This window comes from Macaca fascicularis, chromosome 2 (genome assembly GCF_037993035.2).
Source record: "Macaca fascicularis isolate 582-1 chromosome 2, T2T-MFA8v1.1".
NCBI lineage: Eukaryota > Metazoa > Chordata > Mammalia > Primates > Cercopithecidae > Macaca > Macaca fascicularis.
This window is the reverse complement of record NC_088376.1, coordinates 120472727-120491802: the sequence shown is the minus strand read 5'-3', so window position 1 is coordinate 120491802 and position 19076 is coordinate 120472727. Positions and strand designations below refer to the sequence as shown.

Here is a 19076-nt window from a genome sequence, read left to right as displayed (position 1 = left end):
CCTTAGGGGCATTTGCTGCTCTCTGGACCTTTCATACCATGGGCCTGTGACAGGAACCACGTGAGTGCATCCCACCCTTTGCCTTCAAATGTGTCAAGGTGAAACTACTTCATGAAACCTTTTCTAATTGCCATTTTCATCATCCATTCCTAAATTTATGCCTATCCATTCTCTCCCGGCCTCATTTCTGTTGTTTTAAGTCTATATGCTTCACTGAGCTTCAAAATCTTACAAATTTAGAACACTTACTGTGGAGCTTTATTTGAATGAAAATAATTTCAGTTTATTTTTCCAATGGACAAGTGAGTTCCAAAAGCATTAGAACTATAAGAAAGCATCCACATTTGTTTTAGCTAATAGATACATTCTTGAGTACAGATGGACACAAAGAAGGGAACAACAGAAATCAGGGCCTACTTGAGAGTGGAGCCGGGCAGGAGGGTGAGGATTGAAAAACTGCCTATTGGGTACTATGCTTATTACCTGAGTGATGAAATAATCTGTACACCAAACCCTCGCAACACACAATTACCCATATAACCTGCATGTGTACTCCCTGAACCTAAATAAAAGTTGGAAAGAAAAATTATTCAGTGAAGAAAAAAATGAAAATATGTTGCTTGTCCAATGAGGAAAATATTGTAGAAATTTTGGTGACATTTGTGGAAATATTGTAGAAACATGCATATACTATACAAATATAATACATAAATATATGTGTGTAACAATTGTGAGTGCATAGGATTTCAATAAATGTTTGAATGATGTTGATTGTGAAGTTTAGTATCACCCTAAATATGAATAAATAAAAACAAACACTATATATAATGCTACTTGATATGATTTCCCTACAGAAACTTAAACTTTTTTTTTTCTGATGTTAAATATGGTATTTTATGTTAAGTTAATCATTGATAAATTAAGCAAATAGTCATTGTTACTGGTAAAAATCCCATGGATTCTGGCAAAATAGGTTGTTGTACTTGTTGATACTGATTTAACATAAGTATGAAAATAAATTCCTAATTCAGTTATAGGTAAATATACCACTCTTCCTTTATATTTTAGAACATTATCATGGCTAGATTGGATAAAAGACGCAAAGGAGTCTTTGGACCACCTATGGGAAAGAAGTGTATAATTTTTATAGATGATATGAATATGCCTGCATTGGAGAAGTATGGAGCTCAACCTCCTATTGAATTATTACGACAATTTTTTGACTGTGGACATTGGTAACTATTTAATTCGATAAGTTATGCTGAAGTTATATCTCAGTTTTTATTTTAGGTTTTTTAAGTAAAATAATATATTTTTTGAGATATTTAAGGAAAAGAATGATTGCTCAGATTTTCCTGTACATGAAGGCTTTCTAATATCTTTCAAAAAGACTGTTTTAAATTGAGAGGAAGGTACAGATATTTCCTGTATACTCCCTGCCCCCAACACATGCATAGTCTCCTCAATCTCATCAGCCCCACCAAATTGGCACATTTGTTACAATTGATAAGCCTACATTGCTATATCACAATCACCCAACGTCCATAGTTTACTTTAGGGTTTGCTTTATGTGTTGTACATGCTATGGGTTTGGAGAAATGTATATGATATGTATCCATTATTATAATATCATAGAGAGTATTTTCACTGCTGTAAAGATCCTCTGTTCTCTTTTCATTCCTCCCCCAACTTCAGCCCCTTTGTAAGAGATCCATTGATCTTACTGTCTCTATAGTTTAGCCATTTTCAGAATGTCATATAGTTGGAATAATACAGTATATAGCCTTTTCAGATTAGCTTCTTTCGTTTAGTAATATGCATTTGAGTTTCCTTCATATCTTCTCATGGCTTGATAGCTCATTTCTTTTTAGCACTGAGTAACATTCAATTGTCTGGTTATACCACAATTAATCCATTAACCTACTGAAGGACATCTTGGTTGCTTCCAAGTTTTCAACAATTATGAATAAAGTTGCTGTAAACATTTGTGCACAGGTTTTACATGGACATAAGTTGTCAACTTCTTTGAGTAAATACCAAGGAACACAATTGCTGAACAATGTGGTAAGAATATGTTTAGTTTTGTAACAAACCACCAAACTATCTTCCAAAATAACCATACCATTTGCATTCCCATCAGGAATCAATGAGAGTTAGTGTTGTTCCACGTCTTCTCTGGCATTTGGTATTGTCAGTGTTCTAGATTTTGGCCATTCTAATGAGTGTGTGGTGGTATTTCATTGTTTTAATTTGCATTTCCCTGACATATGGTAAGAAGCATCTTTTAATATGTTTATTTGCCCTCTGTGTATCTTACTTGGTGAGGTGTCTGTTAGGGTCTTTGACCATTTTTAAATTGGGTTGTTTGTTTTATTATCATTTAGTTTTAAGAGTTCTTTGTATATTTTGGATAATAGTCCTTTATCAGATGTGTCATTTGCCATTATTTTCTCCAAGTCAGGCCTGTCTTCTCATTCTCTTGACTTTGTCTTTGGCAGAGCAGAAGTTGTTAATTTTAATGAAGTCCAGTTTTTCCAACCAGTCCGTTGGTGTTGTGTCTGAAAAAGTCATTGCTATACCCAAGTTCAACTAGGTTTACTTTTGCTATCTCCTAGGAGTTTTATAGTATTGCATTTAATATGTAGGCCTGTGATCCATTTTTAGTTAATTGTTGTGAAGGGTGGGTAAAATTGTATATAGGTCAATTTTTTGCGTGTGTGTGTCCAATTGTTTAATAGTATTTGTCTTTTGCTAAAAGACAGGGGTCTTGCTATGTTGTTGAGGCTGTTCTCAAAATTCTAGCTTTGAGCATTCCATCTGCCTTAGCCTCCTGGGTAGGTGGGATTACAGGTATGAGCCACTGTGCCCAGCAACATTTCTTGAAAAGACTATCTTTGCTCCATAATATTGCCTTTGCTCCTTTGTCAAAGATCAGTTGACTATATTTATTGGGTCTATTTCTGGGCTCTCTAATCTGTTCCACTGACCTATTTGTCTGTTCTGTCAGTACCACATTGTCTTGACTGCTGTAGTTTTATAGTAAGCCTTAAAGTTGGGTAGTGTCAGTCCTCTGACTTTGTTCTTCTCTTTCAATAGTGTTGACTAATTTGGGCCTTTTGCCTCTCCATATCAACTTTAGAATCAGTTTCTCAAGATCCAAAAAATAACTTGCTGTGATTTAGATTGGGATTGCATGGAATCTACAAGTCAAGTTTGGAAAGCCTGTCATCTTCATAATATTGTTCTCCTATCCATGAACATGGAATACCTCTCTTTATTTAGTATTTTGATTTAGTTCATCAGGGTTTTATAGTTTTCCTCATGTAGATCTTCTATATATTTTGTTAGATATATCCCTAAGTATTTCATTGGGGGTGGGTGCTAATGTAAATTGTGTTGTACTTGTTTTTTTTTTTTTTTTTGAGACAGAGTCTCACTGTGTCACCCAGGCTGGAATGCAGTGGCATGATCTTGGCTCACTACAACCTCTGCCTCTGGGTTCAAGAGATTCTCCTGCCTCAGCCTCCCAAGTAGCTGGGATTACAGGCATGTGCCACCATGCCCAACTAATTTTTGTGTTTTTAGTAGAGATAGGTTTTCACCATGTTGGCTAGGCTGGTCTCAAACTCCTGACCTCAAGTGATCCAACTTCCTTGGCCTCCCAAAATTCTGGAATTACAGGCATGAGCCACTGTGCCTGGCCCAGGTGTTGTACTTTTAATTTCAAATTCCACTTGTTTATTGCTGGTATATAAAAAGGTGATTGACTTTTACCTGGTAACTCTTTACAAGCTTGGTATAATCGCTTATTAGTTCCAGAAGTTTTTTGTAGTTCTTTCAGATTTTCTTTATAGATCATCATGTTATCTGCAAACAAGGACAGTTTCATTTCTTTCTTCCCAGTCTGTATACCTTTTTTTTTTTTCTTATTTCTAGCCCTTATTATGATGTTGAAAAGAAGTGGTGAGAGGGAACATTCTTACCTTGTTCCTGATCTTAGTGGGAAAGCTTGGAGATTCTCACCATTAAGTATGGTGTTAACTGTAGAGTTTTTATAGATATTCCTTACCAAGTTGAGGAAGTTACCTTTATTCCTAGTTTACTGGGAGATTTTTGGCTTTTTTTTTTTTTTTTGCCTTTATTTGAGACAAAGTCTTGCTCTGTCACTCAGGCTGGAATGTAGTGGCGTGATCTTGGCTCACTACAACCTCCGTCTCCCAGGTTCAAGTGATTCTCATGCCCTAGCCTCCCAAGTAGCTGGGATTACAGGTACACACCACCACATCCAGCTAATTTTTGTATTTTTAGTAGAGACGGTTTTGCCATGTTGGCAAGGCTGGTTTCGAACTCCTGACCTCAAGTGATCCACCGCCTTGGCCTCCTAAAGCACTGGGATTACAGGTATGAGCCACCATGCCCGGCCTGGAGGATTATTAATTGGCCTAACTTCCATATTGTTGTATCTCAAGGAATAGGAAGGTCTGAGAAGAGAGAAAGAGATGGGGAACAGCCAGCCAGTGGAACAGTCAGAACACACACAATATTTATCTGTTAAGTTTTTCTTCTTATATAGGTGCAATTCATGGTGCTCCAAAACAATTACAATAGTAACATCAAAGATCACTGATCACAGATCACCATACTAGATATAAAAATAATGGAAAAGTTTGAAATATTGCAAGAATTACCGAAATGTGACACAGAGACTGGAAGTAAGCAAATGCTGTTGGAAAAATGGTGCCTATAGACCTGTTCAACACAGGGTTTCTAAAAACCTTTTTCAGTTTGTAAAAAACATAGTATCTGCGAAGCTTAATGAAGTGAAGTGAAATAAAATGCGGTATGCCTGCACTTTTCAACTTAGTTTCAATTATTGAAAATAACTTACAGGTTACATCCTTCCAAGTACCATTCCCCTAAATCAATAATTTGTGGGTAGTGTCCAGCCTAAGTAACTATAATCAGCACCCTATTTTTCTACCATGTTTTTAACTGTATATTTTCTGTGGCTGCTTGGAACTACCTACCATATCTTGGAGATGGCTATATTTGACAGCAATCTCATGGATAACCCTTCTATTCTCCCCACACCACTTTATGGTGACATGGTTAGTTTCTCACATGCAAGATACAGCACCTTTTAATTAGTATTAATAATTCTTCCTTTCCTCCTCTTAAATGTACTTTTCTATTCTTCAGTATGCCATGATTTTTATCTCAAGACAAGGGTAGATGAATTTCAAAGCTAAGTCATATTTTACAGATGCATTTTTGTTATTACTATAGGCCCTAGGAATTCTGCTTTCAGGAGATAACCATTGTTGAGATAATAACTGCAATTATCTCAGGAGATAGTCACTCTCCTGAGTTAGTGCTTATCAGGAGATAATCACTATTCCTCAGTGATTTTTTTCTATATAAGTATTTTTATGTTTAAAAATAGGCTCATATTACATGCAATGTTTTGTAAATTATTTTGCACTTATATATTTATCTTGAATAGCCATATCAGTGCATATTTGTCTACTCATTCATTTTATTGGCTTTAATATTATGTGGATGTTGCTGTAATTTACTTAGCTGGTCTTCCATTGATGATTATTAGGGTTGTTACCAAAAACCATATTTTCATACTTTCTAGCATGCTTTTAGCCTAAGGACTGGCTAGACAGACTCCTCCCCCAGCCTCTGTATGTGTATGTCTGTGTGTGTGCAATAGCTTCAGTATTAAAGACTTGCTGGCTTATTGACAATAGCAACCTTTTACTCTGAGTGGTTCCAACTAAATTGTGTCATTTCATACTTCTTTCTGATTAAAACTTCCTTGAAATTTCATTTTTCCCTAATGGGTCCCTTTCTATAACAAAATGTATAGATCCTATTTAGACATCCTTATCCACTCTGAAGATACAGTTTGAGATGAGAAAAAGAAAATCAGGACATCGCTATAACCAGTTTGACTACATAACTTAGTGTTCAAACTGTGACCTTTCTGACAGTAAAAGGGGAGTGTTATTAATAATTACTTCAGTACAATAAGCACAAGCCAGAATTGTCCTAGGTAAAATGAGATACATGGTAACCTTATCTTTGAACGGCTACAAATAGGATTGATCACTCATCCATGCTTCTAGATTTGGAATAAGAAAGGAGAAATGGAGAGTCAAACTGTAAGGAAGAGTAGGAGGAAAGAGAGGGAAAAGTAAGAGGAAGATTCGTTCTAGATACCCAGAATCTGGGTAACAGAATCAGTCACTGAGGGGAGAAACCAAATTCTGCTTTAAAACAAAATTCTCTCCTACTCAAAGTGTTATCTGAAGTTATTCCTTTTAGAGAAGCTAAAGTCTGATTAAATTTCTTGAGAGATCTATATTTCATTCCATTTTACTGTCTTTATAACAGATAATCTAAGTTTTTTGTGTGTGTGCTTTCTAAGGTATGACCTTAAGGACACAAGTAAAATCACACTGGTGGACATAGAGCTGATTGCTGCAATGGGCCCTCCAGGTGGTGGAAGAAATCCAGTTACTCCCCGTTGTATTCGACATTTCAATGTCTGCAGTATTAATTCTTTTAGTGATGAAACCATGGTCCGAATCTTCTCATCTATTGTAGCATTCTACCTGAGAACTCGTGAATTTCCTCCAGAGTACTTTGTAATTGGGAACCAGATAGTCAATGGGACTATGGAGGTCAGTCAATAATGCAATGTAAATGTTTTAGTATTGCATATTTCCCTCATTTGTCCGTTATTTTATTTTTTTTAGCGTTGTTTCCCACTTAACTATCTGCTTTGGTCTTTGGTGTCAGAGAAACTGTTTGGAAGACCAGAGAATAGGAAGATCACAGGATTTGAAATGAGGGAATCTAACTTGGGTTGAGCCTTGACTGCTATTTCCTAGCTATATGACTTTGAGCAAGTAATTTGACATTCCAGAGGCTGTTTATTTAATGACTAAAATGGAATAAAACACCTATTTCACAAGGTTGTTTAAGGAAAACATCTAAAACTAGTATCTGCCACATCACAGGTATTTTGCTGTTAGGTTCCTACTCTGGTATTTGTCAAGTTTCTTCTGTCTTCCCTCCCATTTTTCATGCTTGTCTTAAAGAAATTTAAGCAGCTTATGAATACATTACTTTTAGACCATATAATTTATAAGTAGCAATGAAAAAATAATTATGAAAGAGAAATACAAGGGTAGAAACAGACAACAAGACTCCTCATATACCCAAAGAACAGTTTTTAACTTATTTCAGATGTGTTATTTGCCTCAGTTCAGAGACTAGAGCCAGCCTCATCTCTAATGGTAAATGGGAAACAATATATATAAAGGCATGTCAGTCATGATCTTACCAAACTACATTTTCTAGAAGCTTGAAAAAGCAAGTTTCATTTTGTGATCACTGCAACAGGAAGCAAAAAGCTCCCTAGAATCCTTCCATCCATTTCCAAGAACATCAGTCTTATCTTCTAAAATTCTCCTCTTGTTTCAGTGGAAAGTGTGTGCTGTTCAAGTAAAGAAATTATGAGCGAAGAGATAGTACATTTATTCTGATACAGAAAAGTGCTTTTATTTATAAATATAATATTTCTATTTCAGTCATGTCCTGGAAAATACAGGGGTATTGGTCAGATAGAAGGGGATACAGAAAGCATCCCTGCCACCACCCTACCCCCGGCTTTTTTCTGTTTTTCTGTATTTGAAGCATTGTAGACCTACCATGTGTGGAGGTTGGAGTAGGTAGATGAATCACAGAACACATACAAATAAAAAATGTTGGCTAGGCGTGGTGACTTATGCCTGTAATCCTAGCACTTTGGGAGGCCAAGGTGGGTGGATCATGAGGTCAAGAGATTGAGACTATCCTGACCAACATGGTGAAACCCCATCTCTACTAAAAATGCAAAAATTAGCTGGGTGTGGTGGTGCGTACCTGTAGTCCCAGTCACTCGGGAGGCTGAGGCAGGAGAATCACTTGAACCCGGGAGGCGGAGGTTGCAGTGAGCCGAGATTGTGCCACCGCACTCCAGCCTGGCGACAGAACAAGAATCCATCTGAAAAAAAAAAAAAGTTGTTTAGTTTTCCTTTTTTGACTATATTATAAAAGGCTTAATTCACCTGCCTTTAAGAGAACATTAAACTTCATTTGGTGAATTCAGTACATAGTAAAAATATACTTCATTTCCTTATAGCCAATTTAGATATAAGGAAGAAGGCAGTGAGGGAATAAGAGATAGAAGGGAAGAGAGAGAACAAATTGATTTGTTTTGAAGTTGATTGTAGTAACAAGAAAATTATTTCGTCATCTTCTTTGGAATGATTCAGCTGAGTTATCTGATTTCACTTTCTATAAAAGATTTTGTTTTTCACTATTTAACCTCAGATTATTCACCTTTAAATGGCATAACCATAATAACTGGGAAATAAAAGTAGAAACAGGTTTCTACTTGGATGGGCTTGGATGGAATCAGATGTTAAGTTCCCTCAGCTTTATAATGCCTGGTTGAGTGCTATAAGCCAAAATAAACATATATCCCATGCTAGGCTTAGTACTGTGCAATTTTCCAAGCCAGGATGATCTTTTTTCTTTTTTCTTTTCTTTTTTTTTTTTTTTTTTTTGAGACAGAGTCTCACTTCGTTGCCCAGGCTGGAGTGCAATGGCGCGATCTCAGCTCTCTGCAACATCCACCTCCACCTCCTGGGTTCAAGCCATTCTCCTGCCTCAGCCTCCTGAGTAGCTGGGATTATAGGCATGTGCCACGACACCTGGCTAATTTTTGTATTTTTAGTAGAGACGGGGTTTTGCCATGTTGGCCAGGCTGGTCTCGAATTCCTGACCTTAGGTGATCTGCCGAGCTCAACCTCTCAAAGTGCTGAGATTAGAGATGTGAACCACCGTGCTCAGTCCAAGCCCTTATAATCTGATAGAGTAAATAAAATATTTTGTGTAACATTCCATTGGTTACATGACTTTGCTGATTATAAGCATTTTATTTTTACTTTGTTGCTTTTTTCATATTCAGATATATAAACAATCTGTGGAAAATCTTTTACCCACTCCCACAAAATCCCATTATACTTTCAACTTGCGTGATTTTTCACGTGTCATCCGGGGCTGTTTACTCATTGAAAGAGATGCTGTGGCGAGCAAACACACTATGATCCGTCTGTTTGTGCATGAGGTTCTCCGAGTGTTTTACGATCGCCTCATTAATGATGATGATCGAAGATGGCTGTTCCAGTTAACTAAAACTGTTATAAAGGACCATTTTAAAGAATCATTTGACAGTATCTTTTCACATTTGAGGAAACAAAATGCACCTGTGAGTACAGTGATTAAGAACATATTGAGTTAAAGCAGTACAATATATAAATTGTTACAATTAAGTTATATTTTAAAAAATCATTTCTTTTTTTTTTTTTTTTGAGACGGAGTCTCGCTCTGTCGCCCAGGCTGGAGTGCAGTGGCCGGATCTCAGCTCACTGCAAGCTCCGCCCCCCGGGTTTACGCCATTCTCCTGCCTCAGCCTCCCGAGTAGCTGGGACTACAGGCGCCCGCCACCTCGCCCGGCTAGTTTTTTGTATTTTTAGTAGAGACGGGGTTTCACCGTGTTAGCCAGGATGTTCTCGATCTCCTGACCTCGTGATCCGCCCGACTCGGCCTCCCAAAGTGCTGGGATTACAGGCTTGAGCCACCGCGCCCGGCCGCTATAATGAACTTTTTTTTTAGCATTCCTTGTAAATAGGTGTTTGTTTTGAGAAGATTTATCTTCATAGGAAAGTATGCAACATAGAAGTTATTTAAAGAATAACACCTTATGTGGTAGGGAATAAATGATATAATAGATATAACGTGCTTAACATGATGACCATCACTTAGTAACTACTCAATAAATGGGAGTCACCCAGAATGACTTCTGTAGCCTAACAACAATAAAACGTATATGATAGAAGATCTTACTTTTCTTTTTATATCCTAAGGATGTAATCTCAGGTACTAATTTTGTAAGTATATTATTTACTACCCTAATGTTTAAAAAAATTACTTTATAACATGGATGAAACAAAAATTTTATACAACATTTTCTTAAATTTATTTTTTAAATGTTTTAAGTTTTATAATTTGTTGATTTCCTTTCCATAGGTAACTGAAGAAGACTTAAGAAATCTCATGTTTGGTGACTATATGAATCCTGACCTTGAAGGAGATGATAGAGTTTATATTGAAATTCCAAATATTCTTCATTTTAGTGATGTTGTGGACCAGTGCTTAGATGAGTATAATCAAACACACAAAACAAGAATGAATCTTGTCATTTTTAGGTACCTATATATGATGTTGATGCTTGAAATTGCTACCTGTAAAACGTTATTATGAAATGTTTAAAATGTACCAAAAGGTGTAAAGAAAAATACGGTGAATAACTTTGTCCCCATTATCCAGCATAAGACATAAAATATTAGTAATTTATTTGAAGTTCCCTGTTATAGTCACACTCTCTCACTGCATCTGGTGTCCTAAGAGTAGCAGTGAAAAGAAACTTTTTTTTTTTTTTTTTTTTTGGGAGACTGAGTCTTGCTCTGTCATCCAGGCTGGAGTGCAATAGCACAATCTCAGCTCACTGCAACCTCTGCCTCCTGGGTTGAAGCAATTCTCCTACCTCAGCCTCCCAGGTAGCTGGAACTATAGGCATGCAACACCACGCCCAGCTAATGTTTTTGTATTTTTAGTAGATATGGGGTTCACCATGCTGGCCAGGGTGGTCTCGAACTCCTGACCTCAAGTGATCTGCCCGCCTTGGCCTCCCAAAGTGCTGGGATTACAGACATGAACCACTGCGCCTGGCTGAAACTTGTGTTTCTTAGAACTTTTACTATACATGTGTGTATTCCTAAACATATACGCAGTCTTATTTTGCATATTTTAAAACTGCATATAAATGGTATAATACTAGACATAATCTTCTGCTACTAGTTGGTTTATTCCATATTGTGAGAGTCAAAGAAAAATGAATATTTACCACTATATTGCATTCTATTATATAATTGTACCACAGTGTAGTCATTCTTCTGAGACAAATTTTAGGTGACTTCTAGTTTTTGCTATTATAAGAAAGGCTTTGAAAATTCTCATGCGTGTCTCCTTGGGTACATGTGTGAGAATTTCTCTAGGCTATTTTCCTATAAGTGGGATTATCATGTCATAGTATATAAGCATCTTCAACTTTACTAAATTTTGCCAAAACATCTTTAAAAATGATTATTATTTTTGAGAGCTTCCATTGTTCTTTACCTTTGCTGATGCTTAGGATTGACAGATATTGTAAGTTTTTCTAGTCTAAGGAGAGTGAAATGGTATCTCATTATCATTTTAATTTTAATTAACCTAATTACCAGTGAAGCTAAGCACCTTTTCTGAATTTGTTGTTTTATAGGTAACGATCTTTTCTCACACAGAAATCTTAAGACACTGAAGAAACATATTTAATAAAAGTGATAAGATACTGCCAGTATTAGTTAATATTTCATTTTATTTGTATAACTTGTATATCAAGTTTCCTGAATTTGAACTTTTAATTAGTTTTCCCCTACATCGAATGATCCAGTTGTGACTGCTTTTGAAAAAATCACAGTTTTTGATAGTAAATTCTTTAAAACTGGGATAGTAACATATAGGACAGCAAAGTCATGTTCTTCTAGGAAAGTAAAACAGTAGTTACATGTAAATATACATTTACATTTTTATTGTAATGCATTAATAAAATTTTTATTTTGTGGTAGGTATGTTTTGGAACATTTATCAAGAATATGTCGAGTTCTAAAGCAGTCTGGTGGAAATGCTTTGCTTGTCGGACTTGGAGGAAGTGGTCGTCAATCTTTAACTCGTCTGGCTACATCCATGGCAAAAATGCATATTTTCCAACCAGAAATTTCTAAGAGCTATGGTATGAATGAATGGAGAGAGGATATGAAGGTAAGATTATGAAGAAGCCTAGTATCTAAAATGAAAACAGTACATTCTTTTACTTGTAAAGAGAGAACCAGCCTGTGTAGCTGTGTACTGAACTCCAGTGATGATGATGATGATGATGATGATGATGATGATACTGTCCATAGAGCATCTACTGTGTGTGCTGAGTTCTGTCCTGAGTGCTTTACCTAGCTTTTACCTACATGATCTCATTCTATAGGTACAGCAATGCAATGCAGCAGGTGGGTTGTCTCTGTGTTTTACTGAAGCTGAGTGACATGTGATGCACAACAGAGCAAGGCTTTCTAACTCAAGTCTTATCCACTACGCTATTACCATGGCTGCTGCTTTAAAAAAATTGTTGTATAATATTTGTACATATTTATGAGGTACATGTAATATTTTGATACATGCATAAAATGAATAACTATGGAGTCAGCACATTTAGGATATCCATCATGTAGAACATCGATCTTTTTGTATTGGTAACATTGCATATCTTCTATCTTGAAATACGCAATACATTGTTAAATATAGTTGCGCTATTGTACTATTGAACACTACAACTTCTTCTAACTGTATGTTCATACCCATTGACCTGCTTCTCTTTATCCTCCCCTGCCTGCATCTCCTTTCTGGCCTCTGATAACTGTCTTTCTACTCTCTACCTCCATGAGGTCAAATTTTTGGCTCCTACATGTAAGTCAGCACATGTGATGTTTATCTTTCTGTGCCTGGCTTATGCCACTGACTATATATTTATTCCAGTTCAGAGAGGACTTATTTCAGATATGGTTTCTAGCAGATTTAAACATGAACCTGATGATGATGATGATGGCATTAACGTTGTCTTAGTAGTAATCTAGGTTCTTTTGTTTCAACTTTAGCTTAAAGGACTCCCTTTAGCGTATCTTGTAGGGCAGATCTAGTGATAAGGACTCCCTCGGTGTTTGTTCATCTGGAAAGGTTTTAATTTCACCTTCATTTTTGTAGGGCAGCTCTACCAGATACAGTGTTCTTGGTTGACAGGTTTTTATCTTTCTGCAATTAGAATATGTCACCCTACTTCCTTCTGGTCTGTACATTTTCTGCTGAGAAATTCACTGATAATCTTAAGGTAGTTCCCTTGTAGATGACAAGTTGCTTTTCTCTGGCTGCTTTCAATATTTTCTCTTTGTATTTGACTTTTGGCAGTTTGATTATATTGTTTTTTAGTGTGGATTTCTTTGACTTCATCCTAGTTGGAATTCATTGATCTTCCATAAAATGGAATTTTTATATCCACTTCTTTCCTCAGATTTGAGAAATTTTCAGCCATTATTTCTTGAAAAAGCTCTCTGTCCTCTCTTCCTCTGTCTCTCATTCTGGGATTTCCATAATGCATATATTGGTCCACTTGATGGTGTACCATAAATCCCTTAGGCTTGCTCCACCTTCCTTTATTGTCTTTGTTTAGTTTTTGCTCCATTAACCTGGTGATTTTCAATTACTTGTTTTCAAGTTGGTTGACTCTTGATTCTGCCTGATCAAGTCTAATATTGAACCCCTCTAGATAACTTTTTAGTTCAGTTTTATGTTTTGGGTCCAGAATTTCTATTTATATTTTATGGTTTCTATATCTTTGTTAATTCTCATTTTGTTCATGCATTGTTTTCCTGATTTAGCTCTGGGTTCCTTTCAGCTCACTGAGAAACTTTAAGGTAGTTATTTTAAATGTTTTGCTAGTCAGTTCATGGATCTGCATTTCCTTATGGTTGGTTTCTGGAACTTTATTTTGTTTCTTTGATTGGGCCACATTTCCTTATTTCTTTGCATCCCTTGTGATCTTTTTGAGAGTTGACCATTTGAAATAAAGCCACCCCTCCCAATCATTATGACTGGCCTCATTCAGGGAAGACCTTCACCAATCAACCTAGCTAGAGGTTCTGGGACCTTTCAGACCTTTTCTGAGGACGTGTCTTCTTTGAGGTTGTACGTGTGCTTTTATTGTTGCATGTATGAGTGCTTTTGACTGTCTTAATTTGCTCTTTCTTCTCAGGGGCTTTCAGTTGCTGATTCCGTTGTATTCCTCCGCCCTTGATCTCTTGCTCTCCCTGGTGCCTGCCTGTAGAACTGCAGCTTCTGCTGCTCTAACCCACCAGGGAACTCACCCTGTTTCAGTGGCCTCCAACCTGGTGTCCAAAATAGGCCATTGTTCCTGTTAGCACCTGAAGGCAGGTGGAACAGCCCCCACACAAGCCAGTATTCTGGGCTTAAGTTCAACTATATTCCTTCTGTCCTGAGGAAGGAGCCAGGATTTGGATGGTATTCTCTGGATCTCCCCACACTATGCCCAGTTGGGGGAGGGGCTAGAGTGAGAAAAATATGAGGTACTGTCTCACCCTTTTGGGAACAGTCCCTTCTCTTGTTCATGCTCTTTTCTGGGTGCTGCAGCCACTTAACTAGTTTCCAAAGTTCTCACAAAGGTAATTGTGTTCTATATATTGCTAATACAGTGTCTTCAGGGTAGAAAAGGGTCTAGAGCTTCCTAGCCCATTATCTTGCTGATGGTCACTTTCTCGATTCTTCATTTGTAAAATTTGGATAATACCACCTATTTCAAAGATTATTATGGTTAAATTATATAATGTATATAGGGTTTTCTTAATATTCCTGACATATAATTAATATCAATTTTTTTTATTGAGATGAAGTCTCACTGTGTCACCCAGGCTGGAGTGCAGTGGCACAATCTCCACTCACTGCAACGTCCACCTGCCGAGTTCAAGTGGTTCTACTGCCTCAGCCTCCCTAGTAGCTGGAATTATTGGTGCCTGCCACCATGCCTGGCTAATTTTTTTTTTCCTGTATTTTTGCTAGAGATGGGATTTCACCATGTTAACCAAGTTGGTCTCGGATCACCTGAGGTCAGAGGTCTGAGACCAGCCTGGCCAACATGATGAAACTCTGTCTCTTCTAAAAATACAAAAATTAGCCAAGTGTGGTAGAACGGACCTGTAATTGCAGCTACTCAAGAGCCTGAGGCAGGAGAATCATTTATAGTGGAATGAACCTGTAATCTCAGATACTTGGAAGGCTGAGGCGGGAGAATCGCTAGAACCTGGGAGGCAGAAGTTCAGTGAGCCAAGATCGTGCCACTGCACTCCAGCCCAGGCAAGAGAGCGAGACTTTGTCTCAAAAAAAACAAAAAAAAACCAAATTACAATGATGCTCATGACAATAAGTTAAATATGTTTGTGTATATTGTATTGTAAAGTTTATTTTAAATTAAAATTTTTATGGTTTTTTTTTTTTTTTTTCCTTTTTCTTTTTTTGAGATGGAGGCTTGCTCTTGTTGCCAGGGCTAAAGGGCAATGGCACGATCCTGGCTCACTGCAACCTCCACCTCCTGGGTTCAAGCGATTCTCCTGCCTCAGCCTCCCGAGTAGCTGGGATTAGAGGCATGTGCCACCATGCCCAGGTTATTTTGTATTTTTCGTAGAGACAGGGTTTCTCCATGTTGGTCAGGCTGGTCTCGAACTCCCAACCTCAGTTGATCCACCTGCCTGGGCCTCCCAAAGTGCCGGGATTACAGGCCTGAGCCACCGCACCCAGCACAAATTAAAATTTTTAGATTTTTTTTTTTTTTTTTTTTTTGGAGAGGTGTCTCACTCTGTCACCCCAGCTGGAGTACAGTGGCATGAGCATAGCTCACTGCAGCCTCAACCTCCCAGGTTCAAGCAACCCTCCCGCTTCACCCTCCCTAGTAGCTGCCTGTGGGACTACAGGCATGTACCACCAGGCCTGGCTAATTTTTTTTTTTTTTTTTTTTTTTTTGAGATGGTCTCTCATTATGTTGTCCAGGCTGCTCTCAAACTCCTGGGCTCAAGTAATCCTCCTGCCTCACCCTCTCAAACTGCTCAGATTACAGGGGTGAGCCACTGCACCCAGCCTAAGATTTATTTTGATATAATATTAATAATTATAAACCTGATACAATACTACTTTAAAAACTAGACTCCCTAGTTTTGATGACAGAAAATTATTTCTAAGAACAAAACAGCCTTCATATTGGAAGATGGCTGTAATGGGAAAAGGACGTAGTTGTGTACAATATAAAAATCCACCAGTTATTTTATGGAGTGAAAATATTAGTTAATATTTAATGATTTAAAATATATGGTTTTACAAGGTAGAAGGTTATTTTTAAAAAGAACTTACAGAAGTTGTAATGCTATTTCACTGTGAACTACAGTCAGTTTGTATGCTGACAAATGTTTAACAACCAGCTTTCGAGGACTGGGGGTGAGAGGGAGCCTCTGATGGTAGATTTTCCAATTTCCGTGATGTAAAAACTGCCCCATGGCTGATCTGAAGCTCCCAACATGCTGTCACTGAGAACAGAACTGAAAAGAGATATGCATAGAACACCATGACATGGTATTTTACTGTATTGATACAATAGATTGAAAAAATTTCCAGAGTATAGATAATAGTAACATAATAAAATAGGAGATGATGAGATTTAAGCATTTACCTCCCTTTTAAATATAACTAGATTTTTGTATAATTGTAAGTTTATATAATTCAATTTTTAAATCCTGGCTATGTTTTACAAACTTCTGACAAGTGCCTGAAATTTTAACAGTCAGTTCTAACAAGCTTATACAAGTCAGTTTCAGCACACTACTGAGCCCATATCTTATATTAGGAATTTGGGTTGCTGTTGACCCCTGCACAAAAACCCCAGCCTGTCTACACTGAAGTGTCTAGAGGTAGATAGGCTTTTCACAAAGCTGAATTTAGGGTATCAAATTATGTCCTTAGTAATTACTCTTTCTATCTCCTGACACAACTCTCCTCCATTTGGCTTCCTTCTCCAGCAGGCTCATTCCATGAGGCAAACAGTTAACTCCAAGTAATTAAGGTTACTGGCCTTTATATATTCCATCTCAGAACAGCCAGGATTCTTTCTGTTTCAAGTCTGTCTCAATCCCTGAAGTAAGACTATGATTGGGCCCTGCTTAAATCATATGCCTTCCTCTGAATCAGTGATTATGTCTAGGGGTTTGGGGAAACTGACCAGTTTGGCTTTCCCACCCAGGGGACAGAGGCAGTGGAGGCCCCGATTGACAGCCCCAGTAGAAGTGGGGAGAGTTACTGCCCTAAAAATCAAAGTGTTATTATCAAAAGAAGGAGAAAGTGAGGGAAATCAAAACCAACAGATGTCTACCATATTCTGCTTACAAGTACATTTTTATTTTTTAAGGGTCTGTTAAGGAATGTGGGCATGAGGGGCCAGAAGACCGTCTTTCTCATCACAGACACTCAGATTAAAGAGGAAGCTTTTCTAGAGGATATTGACAGTGTGCTCAACACAGGAGAAGTGCCTAACATTTTTGCAGCAGATGAGAAACAAGAAGTGATGGAGGTAAACACTTTTGGGAAAGTACTGCTCCTAGCACAAAACTTTATTTCTTGAAACCTTTTCTCAGCTCTTCAGGATAAATATAGTTTGTACATATGATTTTGGGGGTAATTAAAAATTTTAAGTATATTAGTTAAATACATCATTGTTTGGTGAATTTTAAATTGCTTCAACCATAGTTATGAGGAATAATTTTTGTTTTGTAACTCCTATCTTCATAATAATGGCAGTTTGTTTCACCTGTTTAATGTTATTTAGCATGTTTTATGAGTGATTAGAGAATTTTAAATCATCTCTTAAGGTTACATTGATGTAAGAAAGCATGATTTTAATGCTACTTTATTAGTCTTTGTCGTTTACACTGGTTAGTAAATTTTTAAAAAGTTTTAATGAAACTATCTTATAGGTTTGATACCTCTGAAAGTCTTGTTTGTGATTTAATTGACAAAAAATACAACGGTGACATGTCCACTACTGTCACATACTTTAACCCTCATTTCTAAGATGAAAGTAATGTCACACTTTCTCATTACCATAATCACTTTTACCCACAAAATATATCACTCACACCTGGATATTTAATTCCCCACCTCCAGCCATAACATCTGGAGTGAAATGGACTCACACTTTCAAGTACTCTGCTTTTGTGTTCCATGAAATGGCAGCACAGATAAGAGTTCTTCCCACATGGGGTTGCTGTGAGGTTTGAGAATCAAACAAAATAAAGCACTTATGTAGTGTCAGGCACTTACACAGCCCTCAGTAAATGGTGCATTACCAGTTCATAGTATGGAGTGTGGAAGGAGAAAAGAGGACAAAACAACACAACAAAAACCCATGTTCTTTGCTTTTATCTGGGATATGTCAGAGATGTGACCAAGGCTGCGAATTAGTGGTATTCTCCTGATTTATAGGAGAAATGCATCGTCCATATGCCCATTCAAGGAATAGTCACCTTTGGGAAATGGAATTTCCTAAGCTTTGCTAGGCTGTCCTGCTACTTTAGCTATTATCTATCTTTCATTCCCATCACTTTGCTACTAAACTTTTCCATTTCTTCACTATTTCTGTTATATATTTGCTATTTTATATACATCTATATTTTTTAAACAGTATCATATTCAATATACTGTTGCAAAACTTTTTTTTTTAGTTATTTTATCTTGCTTATCTTCTTGTAGCACAAAATACACTGTGTGTGTGTGTGTGTGTGTGTGTGTGTGTCTGTGTCTGTGTGTTTCTAGAGATGAAGTCTCACTGCTCTGTTGCCCAGGCTGGAGTGCAGTGGTGCAGTCATAGCTCACTGCAGCTTCCAACTCCTGGGCTCTTACCTCAGCCTCCCAAGAAGCTAGGATTCCAGGCATGAGACACCACTTTATTATTTTTAACTGTTGTATAAAATGCTAATATGTGGATCTTTTACATTTATAACTACTTCCTTACTGATTGCTACTTCAGCTGTTTACATTTTTTCTCTTAAAAACAATGTAAAATTGGCCAGGCGCGGTGGCGCAAGCCTGTAATCCCAGCACTTTGGGAGGCCGAGACGGGCGGATCACAAGGTCAGGAGATCGAGACCATCCTGGCTAACATGGTGAAACCCCATCTCTACTAAAAAATACAAAAAACTAGCCGGGCGAGATGGCAGACGCCTGTAGTCCCAGCTACTCGGGAGGCTGAGGCAGGAGAAAGG

General features: G+C 37.4%; 1 protein-coding gene across 1 annotated transcript in view; it reads left to right on the top strand.

Moving 5' to 3' along the window:
• The window catches only part of DNAH12 (dynein axonemal heavy chain 12), a 238947-nt gene that overhangs the window by 129886 nt on the left and 89985 nt on the right, over positions 1-19076 (top strand). The window contains exons 39-44 of the mRNA XM_015446091.4: positions 1069-1235; positions 6437-6692; positions 9029-9328; positions 10150-10328; positions 11787-11979; positions 17225-17386. Coding sequence (XP_015301577.3) covers positions 1069-1235; positions 6437-6692; positions 9029-9328; positions 10150-10328; positions 11787-11979; positions 17225-17386 — 1257 coding nt within the window. The remainder of the gene's footprint in view (positions 1-1068; positions 1236-6436; positions 6693-9028; positions 9329-10149; positions 10329-11786; positions 11980-17224; positions 17387-19076) is intronic.